Below are 12,967 nucleotides of genomic sequence, written 5' to 3'. Positions count from 1 at the left end.
TGGTTTGTGCAAAAAAACTCATGATTACGTGTTTTACGTTTCATTGAGGGTCTTCTGGTGTCTAATCAGCATTAAAGTTTCGCTAATCCCCGAGTGTCTTGATGATAAAAGACGTCGGGAAAGTTGATGGAGCATGTTGCTGCATCCTGTATCCGGCAAAATGCCATACTACGAACAATTGCGGCTTCTGTCATGCCACGAACAACAATGGAACATCATCGTGGAACAGGTGGTCACGAACCGTTGATCTTTGTACCGCAGCCTCTGGTGACGTGGACAAGACAGTACAAGTAACAGAAATTTGCTAGCATGTCACCGAATCACTCGACAGATTTGTACATGTGTATTCTTAATTCCCATACAATACAGTTTAATACTAAACGTACCGCGACCGATCAAATGACCGGTTTTAAAATTTGATTGAAAATTTTATATTTTCTTTGGTCCAGTTAACTTTCTATCAATTCTTATATTGTCCGATTAATCAGTTTATCAGTTTTTCTCTTTCCTCTTGTTTAAGTTTTTAACTAAACAAATTGCTCGTCTAATTTGTTTATCTTCATTTTATAACTAATTATTTAGCTGGTTAAAGTGGAAATAGTAATATATATGTGCTGGTACGTGTAGTATATTCTTTCAACGATGAATTATTTATTTTTTCAGATAAACATGTAATTTTTCTTCGTTTTGCTTTAGCTTTTCGTTAGAATATATTACAAGTGTACTTGGCCTGCGTTAGGCAAGTATACACTTCATTCTTTGATTTCATTGCGAGCGTTATGAGAGATTTTTCAAATTAAATTCCACAGTTAACAGGTGAAGTTGTATGTACTTCTTTTTTAACCCCTTTCCTTGCGATCTAATTTCACAGTTGCACTTGTTAGAACTATTAATCGTTAATGATGGACTAGTAAAACAAAAAATTCCATGCTTTATCTCTAGATTTACTTTAAATCACATAAATTGCTGATAAGGAAAATAATGTTTCATTTAAATTCAAAAGAACTAAGTGACATTTATATTTATTAAACCATGTTAGAAATCTTCTAACAATATTATTATTTAATTAAGTTCACACTATTAAAATACTAGATTATATATTATATTGTATATTAATTACAAAAATAATTATCGCAGTTTTAATACACATGTTGTAATGTTCTTATATCATTAAAACACAGAGTTTTATTCGGAAAATTTTAGCAAAAATTTCTTGATATGAATGGTTAAAATGTTTTGAAATTAAATGACACCCTTTAAAGTTTTAACTTAAAATTAATTTTTAAGTTTAATCATTTTCTTCAGTTGACTTTTCGATTTTCCCTATAATTACTTTTATAATTATTATAGGAGGACTAAGAAAAAATGATTAAACTTAGAAAATAATTTATAGGCAAAATTTTCAAAGCTGTGTTTTTTTAAAATAGTGTTGATCTAATTTCCTGTAGCATATCATTGATCACTTGAATCACTTGTCAGATTTATATAAAGTATCTAGAATTTTATGTATTATAATTAAAAATTAAATTATACTTCCTTTCTTAAATTTAAAGAACAAATTATAATATAAATAAATGTAGATACATTCAATAAACGTGAATAATTAATATAATCGGGAAAAAGGAATTTTTGCTATAGAAAAGAAAAACGAGTTTCCCATTGTTTTACGTATAAATTAAGTATATGAATATAAATCAAAGATGATAAATTTTATTTTGATCTTGACTTCCTCCAAATTACCTATGAAATTTGAGACTTAGTCTACTTGAAAAATTAAAAGTGCAAGATGTAATTACAAACTTATTAAAAATTCATATGCACTTATTATAGGATCTTCTTTCTTCTTTCGGTTTTAGATGAAGAAAAATGCTAAAGGAAGAAGTTGATTTTGAAGAAGTCTGAGTTCCCATGTTACCATTATTCTCAGAAATACAACGATGCACTTGCAGGATGCAATTGCGCCCTTTCCCATCATTCTTCACGCATGAGCATTAAGGTAAGGGTACTAAAAAGTGCTATGTGATTACTATAATATTTAGTTGCTACGTCGTTTTAATTATTATTAACGCAAATGTATTTTTTAATAGCAGCGTGTACCCTTTATTAATGCTCTATAAAACAGGTTCAGTTGGAAATTGATCTTACGATGTATTTAAGTGCACGAAACATTATGCATGTGCTTCTGAGCATTATGAAGCTGGATCTTTGAAAATGTTATCATTTATTCTTTTGTACGATTTTATGAGCATATTTTAAAAGTAACTCTCAAAGTACCATTAGTATTGAAAATCCTCCACGTCAACGTACGTAAAAGCTATTACTGATCGTGAGAAATGGTTCACTTTAATAATTTCGCAGCTATTGAACATATACATACGTCTGAGCTGTTAGACCTTATCATTCAATTTCTTTCAAACTGCACGAAGAGGTAGTATCGTTTCACATTAATAGGCTACCTTTCTCCATCATCTCTCCAACGCTAATAAAGACACAAAATGAATAATGTACCCACTCTCCGTACCTAATTAATATACTAAAATATTCAAGTTCCTAATTAAGCACACTAAGTGTTCAACTTTTCTCAAAGTTTTTATTTTTAAAACGTTTAAGTGGAAACTTATACGTGTTGAATAAAATTACACGAAATAGATATTCTTATTAAATATACAGGGCAAGTGTGAGGTTCAAGAATAAATTGTTCTATAAATTAAAACGGACTGGAATAAACTAAAACGTCTGACAGATTCAGATGAAATATGAATAAAATTCCTATGCACATTTATTCTGGAACAGATTAACCTGTAGGACTAAATTTCGTGAAATGCCATTTAAAGTCCTAATGAGAATCGTGTTTTAATAAAAGAAATATTCAATAAAAAGACTCAAATTATTACTGTCTTCGTGACATACATGATTATTTAAAACTTACTTAACTTACTAAACTTACTTTTGTACTAATTAAGGAAAAGTGATCATTTCAAAATTTCATGCGTTAGTTTACCAACGTAAAATTAATAAATCTAAATACCAGTGCCCCGAAAGTTTATTAACAAACAAACTTGAATTCTCCTTCTAAACATCCCTTTGAAGAAAATGCATAGTCAGGAACGTGGAAGAGCCAGTAGCAAATTAGGATTTCCTCTGAAATGTGCAACTCCTGCAAACATGATGCACATATTCCGCATCCATGCCCTGTTGGGTCACTGCTCAAGGATCCCTCACTTTGTGAGAAACAAACCTACAAATTTAACTTTGATATTCCAATATAATTTATTCATAATCTCCAAGATCCTCGAAAATTTACTAGGTTGCCCTAGAAGTTTCTGTCGTTTTATTAACCCTTAACGGACCGGAAGTATTTCAAATTTACTTGCCGATATAAAAACACCGTATCATAGATAACAAGCGGAAACAAATTCACAGAAGTGACCTAGCACAATATTTAACGTGTTAAATGTAAATATTACAACAATAACAGTGATAAAAATAATAAATTGATTTTTGCCACTACATACGCGGCATTGGACTCAATAAGTAAAAGTGTCGCTTATATGGCGGCATTGGTGTGTTAAGAGTTAATATGCTATGGATGCACAGTATTTTATTTTATATCGTGTTAATAAAGTCAGACCGATTGGCTTTTTTCATTTTTTGGAAGCTTTATATGGTTATTTTTTTTAATTTCTACAAGACTAAATGTTTATGTGTAAGCCACGAAAGAAACTTTTGGGACAACTTAGTACAATTATGTTAAACAAAGCAATTTTTACAAAAATAAATATATTAATCAATCACATGAGTATAAACAGACAGTTTTAATTAATTTAATAGAAGCTTTCGTATGACATAAAGAAATATATACCATTTCATTTAAAAAATCGGTCATTCTTGTTTCTCGAAACTGTACAATTTCTTCCTTACTTATTTTTTTGTACCTATCATTTTCAATAAAAACGATGTTTAGTAATGAATACCCTGTATACTAAAAATGTATTAAACTGTACATTATTCCACATTATCTACAAAAATTTGCTAACATTATGTGTCTCACATAGCTGATTATCATAGAATAATTTGTCATCAGACCGTATCTGCTGTTTCAGTGACAGCACCGAAGTGGAAGACTTGAAAAGAAATTAAGCCAGCAATGATATATCATGCAATTTGACAAAAAAGGTTGTAATCACGTCGAAGTGTACTTATTATCCATCTGATGGTAGAAGACTTTCTCTTTTATCACTCTCTCCTTGTTACTTTCATTGTCCAGTGAAACACGCACACATTCTATTCGTTCAAACGTACAATCACTCTATTGCAGTCGCGCGATAATCGGTGTTCCGACATACTTTATACGAGCCGTGTATCGTAGAGAGTAATTCCAGCTACCGGGTTGAATTGTAGTTCCGAGTAAGGTTGAAAACCATCGTGGAGAATATTTAACATTTGAAGCTGTGAATTCCAAATCAGCATAAATCCACTTTTAACGTTACCCATGTGAGTTAGTGATTTAACCAGTTAACGTTTGACGATGATACACGTCATAGTAAAGCTTGACATGATAAATACTAATTCTTTCAACGATGAATTCTTGATTTTTTCGGATAAACATATAACTTTTCTTTGTTTTCCTTTGGTTTTTCATTTACACTAAAAGTACCGAGCAATTAGAATGACTTATTTCTAATCTAGCCTTGTATCTGTACAAATACACAAATTTAATTAAAAATCCTTTGCAAGCACACCTTGATAATTTAAATACTTGCAAAACAAAAATTGCGAAGTGGATCAATATGACTCGTCCAGTAGTTTTAGCGTGCACACTTCATTTTTCGATATTATTACACGTGAAACGAGAGATTTTTTAAAATAAATTCCACAGCTGACAGGTTAACTGTTTTCAGCTTACTCAAAGGAATTTAATAATGTTAAAAATATGCATGTAATGAATATGTATGTGTAGCCAATGCTTGCAGCAAGAATCAACAAAGTAGAAAATGAATGAACGAAGATGAAAAGAAACATTTATTTTCTCGAAATGTTGATTGATCGACTTGAGCTATTTTGGGATTTATAGATTTAATTACTGTACTATTTTATGGTACGATTTCTTGTTCTAATATGGTATACGTATTGCTTTCTTCTTTTTCATAGACTCGTTTCTTCAATTGATCCGAACATTAATAACGCATGGCGAAGATACAGGAAAGTTAGTTATTTATGAGCTACTTAATTTCTTCAATGCCAAAATTATGACGAGTATTATACTGAATTATTAGTTATCGTATTAGGAAGTACATTAGTCACGCTATAAATCAAAGTTTATACTATGATATATGCGGGATACATCCGAAGTTATCGTATAACCGGGCAAGAGGTGATTTGTTATGCGTGAATAAATCAAAAGTTTGGCGAAAAGTTTATTTATCCGATGCTTAGCTTCCATGGAAGGAGATTCTTTCAATTCGATGCATATTTTGTATTTTAAATGAGCATTACTTGAAATTGTATTCTTTAATACTTTTAAGATTTTTTATCATAAATTGCGTTTTTATTATGCAACAGAAGCTAAAGTAATTTGCACATAAATACTTATATTAGCATGTGTTTACTCGGTGTATAGTGTTTCCTATGATGCATTATACTTACCTGTAGATACTATAGTATAGTTATTTTTGTTATTTTTGTTAGCTCATCTGAAGGTAAAAAATGATTAACTGAAGCTACGTGATGTAAAGGTGCACACTTTTCAACATTGGTGAACTGTAAAGTTAATGATAATAAAAATTAATATTTATAAACAGATACCACGCTCAAATTTCAATTTTTAAATACAATCACAACTTATAGGTCTCCTTCAGTTTATTTTTAAGTGATTCTAAATAAAAATTGTATGATCTATAAACAATATTTACCATTATGAAAGTATACATAAAATTGTAATTAATAGAAGAATAGTATTTCGTGTATACCGTTAAAATATTTACATAAAACTGTTTCCAGTGTATTCAAACGGAGTAATTAATGATTTGGGTGGAGTAATTAAACAGAAAAATAATTCAACGGAATCTAAAATGTATATTATTTTGAATGAAATCGTTTCGCGAAGAATCTGCGAACATTTTCGACGTACGAAAGGTGATTATTTCTGTTACTATTTATTGACAATAAAAATTCCAAGCTTCATTAAACGTGCAAAGTTTCATAAAAGGTATGATGAACGTTCAATTTGATCGCGTCGAGCGTACGAGTGGCTTCTAACGGTAAGGGTTTATAGAGAATTTACTTCGCGAATCCTGGAATACCGTTAACTGTTATTGGACGTTTAACCGATGCTGAAGAATGTCTAAAAGCGTAAATTTGCGATGAAACAGAGGCGTTGGGCTATGAAAATATTTTTACGAGTAGGATACTCTAATTTTATCGACGGCACAAACTGTATTGTCTGATCGGTGATAAGAGAATCATCACTTTTCCTGCACGGAAAAAATATTCAGCATTTCTCCACGAATACTGGAACAATTCTCTACGAATATTTATTCCAATAAACAGAAATCCGAGTTAAATTATCTACACGATTAAAACACTATGTAGGTTCACGGCACGCGTCAACTTGACACATATTGAATTTTAAACATTCTTTGGTAAATGTTTACGTCGGTTTGGATGGGCGCAATTGTGGGAATATGTTTCCTAATAATATATCTTTGAATATCTAATTTCCAAGATCTAAACGAACGAACATCAATCTTTTTGGGAATAAATTGTACAATAAATGTTCGTAAACCTAGTGTTGACGCCTCGTCCTTCAATATCATGTCAAACTCGTGGTGAAAATTTCAAATAGAATTTAATAAACATATATTTTATTCAATTTGTTTGAATGCAAATTACATATTATTCTTCTATTATCGATGATTATACCTTAGAGTACGCGTTGAACATAGAATAAGACTGGAATTTTCTCTTGTTTTCAATTAATTCTTAATAACAAAGTAGTGAGATTGATCACAGTTCAGAAAGAAATCATAGGGCAAGGAGTTAAATGTCAGCGGTATTTTCTTTATGTTATTTATTACATTTTATAGTTATTTGAAACATTTGTTTAAAATTAACTTATGAAACAGGTTAAATTCTATAATGGTTTGATCTTAGCTACACCTATCCGCAGTATTTATATCCCATGAAAGCGTTACCGTTAAAATTGTTATAAATAACATTTATTTACACAGTTACAGACGTCCAGGCATTGCGCCAACTGTAGTTTCCTATTTATTACAGTCTCCTCTGCATCCTTTTTCGTAGTACACGTCGCGGGTACAATGGACGGTAACGACTTAGCAAAGTAGCAAACCCAGTAATACCATAAATAGTGGTTAGCTTGAGGTTTGAGTCCAGCGGTCGACAAAAGGTATCATAAGCTTAAGGAATTAACGCCTGGCCCAGCGTTCTGCAAAACATCTACCTTCTAAATTAGCTTCCCCTTGAAGCCTGCGGACAAGAGATAGCGAACTGCTAAAACTTTCTTGGGTGACCGTAAAAACCTTCTTCACACTTGAGGAAGATGTTTTTAATAGAAATTTTAAACGTGAAGATTCCGAGGGTCCCCATAGTCGTGACATGTACATATGTAAATAATATCTATTTGTTGAATTAAATACTTTGCACTCGTTGTTAGGGAATTTTTATAGTAAACTTGATATTGATTTTTTTTTATTTAAAGCTTAATTGAAACTTTCAGAAAAGAATTATAAAGCTATACTTGAAATTTATACTCTTAGATTGCATTTTTCTAAAAATTGATGTATAAGTTGACACGCTTGAATATTCGGCCTGTGGAGCAGCGATATAATATTTAATGGTGAATTTAGTTGGTATTTGCTCAGTTTGTCCAGTAAGACAACTCTCTGAGTGTTTAGAATGGGACACTGCTAAACTACATGATTAAGATTTTATACATTATAACCACAATTACATTTGGGAGTATTGATAATATCTAACCGTGCAAGAGCAATGAAAATTCCCTTAACCAGTGAATTGTTTTTGGACTCGTCAGAAACAGCTAACTGATTAATCCTGAAAGAAATGACTACGATAAAGTTGCAGGATCAAAGACTGAAGGTATAATAGCAGTCTATTTAACCCTTTTATAATATGTATTTTTTAATATTCATTTTGTGAAAGAAACCTTACTACTGTACATTAATCAACCAAAACACATGTAATGACAGCTGATGAGTGCTTAAACTGTCAGTCATAAGCGAAGATTCGGGTATGGTACAATTTTTCCTCTATCTAGGGTTTTCTAGCTTTCCGATTATTTAAAATGTTCGTGGTATATCAATTCCATGTTATATATTTTGTAGATTTGTGCAATCGTGATGGACGGACATAACTGTTTCTGTTTCAAACATACACGCAGACTAACGCTTCTACTAATAATAAAATAAAAGAATCTTAAAAATGTAATTAAATTGAATTGATTTTTCTTTTTGTTAAAATTGTAAATTCGTTTTGAATAAAATTAAATTATACCTATGTGCGCCATTCGGGGCGAAAGGGTTAACTGAGTTCAATCGGCCTTCATACCAGGGGACTCTCGTAATAACAGTTTTGTTCATATCTTCCACGGTTTACGAGACACTCCTGCATTTCCAGTTAACTGGAACGCTCTGTATAACTGTAACATTTTTTCGACACGTGACTATATAGTTCCCTCACGTATTAATCACGAGGCTGTTAGCTCAGCGTCGAACCATCCAATCGTGAAATTTATACATCCATGTAACGACATAGCGAGGCGGTAAACCCAGCGGGATCATAAACGAAAGCTTCTTTTATGAAGCCGGCCAGCTACAGCCCTCAGACCTAGAGTTACCTTCGACCTTAAAGATTTTTAGAAACGTCGCAAGGGGGAAGCTACACTCCCCAACAGACAGATGACTCACTTGAAGAACCACTCAAGTTTTATATATTAAATAGTGGAAATTGCTTCTTTTTATATCTATTCACTTTTTTTATACAACTTTTATTGATTTGTAAGTCACTGAGTCACAAGAGTATTCGTAGTTATCCTGAACTGCCGAATTTAAACGATTAACGTTTGTTTATAATGGAAGTTTCAAAGTTGTTATCAATAGGAATGTATGTTGGAATTACAAAGTTTTCAAACTTATATATGAATTATTGCAAAACAACATGTCAATATAACAAAAATTTAATTTTACGTAATTAAAGTTTATATAAGTCTAAAACCTTTATAACTGTAATATATATTCCTCTTAATAAGAACTTTGAAACTTGTATTCAGGAGGTATGAATACTTTTATGATTTACTGTATGTATACATGTTATATATCTTAACTGTTTGCATTCAAAAGTTTTCGCTAGAAACATTCAACACTTTCTGATGATATATAGACGATGTTTGTTGAAACTAACTCAATCATAATTTACACGTAAGTTAAGGAAAAAAATTATTTTATTTCGATAGTTCACGTAGTGATACATTATAGAAAGTTTAATATTAAATATTACACTTTATGTTTTTATTCTGTCGGATCAAGTGGTGAATGAAAGTCTCCTCTTGAATACAAAGGGATAAGAGTGATATTTTCAGAATCTTTAGAGGTTATTGTAGTACTTTTTTAGTAAAAATTGTTGGCAAACATTGTCAGTAAGAATAATTAAAAATACAATAAAATTTTATTTCAAAATTGTAAAACAAGTGGTGTATATTTCTATGCTATTGTTATTATTCGTTTTTTGGATTTTTAAGAAAAAGTTGCCACCACTATATTTTTAAATAATTTTAACATTAATTTGATTTCAAAGCTCGCACCAAATGAATACTGTTCATGATTACAGCAATGCCAGATGTGTTTACTGTGTGCCACTCGTAAAAATGTACGTTTATCGTGTTTGCGTGCGTGAATCAGTTTCTATCAGTATCGATCAATGCAAGATATAAAATCTGGCAGACGTGAGATAGTTCACTTGATAATACACGGTCGTACGTTCTGATACATAAAAATAACTACTATTTTATATACCTATGTATACTTTTTTTTGGTATTGTGTGCAATTTATACAATTCTATACTTTTAATATTTCTCATGAATGCATAGAAATTCACAGTCTAGTAATAAATGAATTTAATAGGTATAAGTTTCATAAAATGGTCTCAGTTTTTCTTGATATTTCTCATAGAAAGAACTCTAATGAATTTCTACACAGGCGGAAGTATACTTTGTACTAACAAGCAAGTGGTATTAAAAAAAAAGTAATTAAGTAAATTGCACCATGTAACCAAACTGACGAAGATTACACAACATCGATTAAATATCGGCCTCTTTCATTAGCTCGTAACGTAAATAAGTTCGGTCGGAAGTGTAAACATGTTCTAATTATTCAATAGTCGCGGATAATGCAGTTGATTGAACGTAATTCTGTACTAAATTAAGAAACTTCGATGCAAATTCCACAGTGAGAAACGAAGAACATTTCAAATCTCGAAACGTTAATACTTTGCTGTTTTATGTCAAAACACGCGCATTTTATATCAATTTTATTTCTACCGCTATGAAGTTGTTCATTTTCCGCTTCAATTATTCATAATATCACAATCATTCTATATACATGAAAGTACAATTTGAAAACAAGATTGTCGAAATATTCACTAAAGCACGTAAATTGTTTCTTTCTAATGTACGAATTTCAAACACCAATTAGCATAAATTCGGTTTAATCGTGGTTAGAAGTTTCATGAGTTAATACTACAATTATAAATTTGATATATTATTGACAAATATAACTACACGTAATATAAAATACAAAAATACTTCAGAGAAACATAAGAACGTTGCTTTGTAATTAACATTCTGAAGTTCTTAACACTAGATTTACGAAACCTATCAATCTAACACATATTAATTTTCATAGACATTATTTGTCAAAGGTTTATGTCAATTTTAATTGTTACAATTACCTACAGAAATACGTATCCTAATCTTCTATTTTGTTGACTTTAACTACCACCATCTATACTGGGGTATAAGGAAGTATTTAAAATATGATATACAACAGAAATGGATAGACCAATAAATATTTTGAAATTCTTGTGCATATGATATTTACATAAGTAGATTTGTGTATAAATCTCATTGATATCGAACAATATACATCTGACAATGAAATAGAATGATTTTATTACGCTAATGGTTTTCTCCATATTGTAAGTACTTTCGTGAACCAGTATATACGAATGGGTCCCTATTATTCCAGGTACAATAAAATAAACTGTATAAACAATAAATAATGTATTATAAACAATACAATAAATGCCTTTGAATCTAGCATTAACTCTTAACCAATGGAATGGGAAGATCTACTTTTCCCTTAGCAACGCATTGCCATTGCAGTTTAGTTTATCCTTGAATAAGTCTTAAACTGGGGCTATCTGCAATTCATTAAATATTTCTCTTGCTTTTATGAAACACAATTTCTAATCAAATCTGTTGAATAAGTTCAATTCAAGTTAACGAAAAAGGTTATGCTTATAGGTGCTTGTAGACGGTTGGCTAACAATAACTGTCAAGTAACGAGAACACTTCGCTCCACAAAGTGTCGAATTCAAATGTCTAATGAACCATCAGCAAACGAGTATGTACAATCGATTCCTCGCCAGTTGTTCCAATCGCGAAATAATTGCGAGTGACCCGAACCCTTAGCCCGTCGGCCATTGAAGCCGAGCGAAAGTGTAGCCACCGGAATGTCGGAAAATTTTCACGCTCGGGTTACGCGAGCTCGCTCTTCCACGCGCAACAATGGGCCTTTAATTATCCGCGATTCATCTGTGCCTCTATTAGCATGCAAATTAAGGAAGTCGGGCAACGCGATTCTACAGCTGTAGCCCATTTGACTTGGCGAGGGGGTTATAAGGGGATATGATGCGATGCGAACGAAATAGGGCAGAGAAAATAATGAAACGAAGAAAGGACGAGGACGGTGAAAAAACGTGTAGTGGAGACGAAGAAAAAGAGAAAGAAAATAAAAGAGGAGAAGAGAAGGAAAGGATGAAGGATATAAGGGCGTAATAAAAGAGAAAAGGGTAAATAAAAGAAAATTAGCGAAGAAGAAAAGGAAACAACGTGAAAGAAAGGAAATCAGCGAAGAAGAAAGGGAAATGGAGTGGAATAATGAGTAAGATCGAGAGGTCGAAAGGGAACGGAACAGTGAATCAGAGGAGAAATTCAGTAGATTCGCGGTGAAATGGAAAGATAGCGAAAGCAGGAGAGAACGGAAGGAACCAAGAAATTCTAGCGAAGATATTGAAAGTGTACGCTGCAACGCTAATCACAGTCAAGATGCTTGAATAATCCTTGCTCGTAATATGTTGCTGCTCGTTAGCGAATTAACCCTCTCATAACGGACGACCATTTTCATTTGTAACAGATCCTCCATTGTACGCAAATGTCGAGAAGAAATTATGTGCTACATTTCGTGCACACTTGTATTACGTATAATTGCTTGTATAGGTAATTGGATAAAAATCGTGGAGATAAATTAGTTAATCTGTTTCTTCACGATGTTTTGTTATATTTTTGGTAAAGGTTTTAAGTAGAATTTAATATCGGAATTATCGAGTATTTAATATGATTGAAAATTGTAATAATGGATTTCTTCCGGTTTCTTAAGGTATTTATTATTGTACTCGAGTGGAACTATTCGTTTTTTAAAAATAAAAATGAATAAGAAAATTGAAAGCGGATATTTTGATTGATAATTCTAGTGTTAAGAAATATAAAAGTTATTTAATTCGTTGGGAATTCTTTTAAATTCAATATAGTAGTTTTCTTTAACTGTTATATTTTGCAATAAAAATATACGTGCAATGAATTTTTTTATCTCTTTAGTAAAATATTAACGACAACGGTACGAAAGAAAACAGAGCAAAAGTGTAATAAAAATT

The 12,967-nt window shown here is 31.5% G+C and overlaps 1 protein-coding gene across 4 annotated transcripts in view; it reads left to right on the top strand.

Annotated features, from left to right (window-relative positions):
• The window catches only part of LOC116428647 (uncharacterized), a 122,138-nt gene that overhangs the window by 44,328 nt on the left and 64,843 nt on the right, over positions 1–12,967 (top strand). For 3 of the 4 annotated variants that reach the window (XM_031980521.2, XM_031980520.2, XM_031980527.2), the window contains one exon: positions 1,857–1,996. The exons of the other annotated variant lie outside the window; for it this stretch is intronic. In XM_031980521.2, coding sequence (XP_031836381.2) covers positions 1,985–1,996 — 12 coding nt within the window. In that variant the 5' untranslated portion in view covers positions 1,857–1,984. The remainder of the gene's footprint in view (positions 1–1,856; positions 1,997–12,967) is intronic. 4 annotated transcript variants of the gene reach the window in all.

Source organism: Nomia melanderi, chromosome 1 (genome assembly GCF_051020985.1).
Source record: "Nomia melanderi isolate GNS246 chromosome 1, iyNomMela1, whole genome shotgun sequence".
Taxonomy (NCBI): domain Eukaryota; kingdom Metazoa; phylum Arthropoda; class Insecta; order Hymenoptera; family Halictidae; genus Nomia; species Nomia melanderi.
Note: the sequence above shows the minus strand (reverse complement) of the source record. Positions and strands in the feature narration are given on the sequence as shown.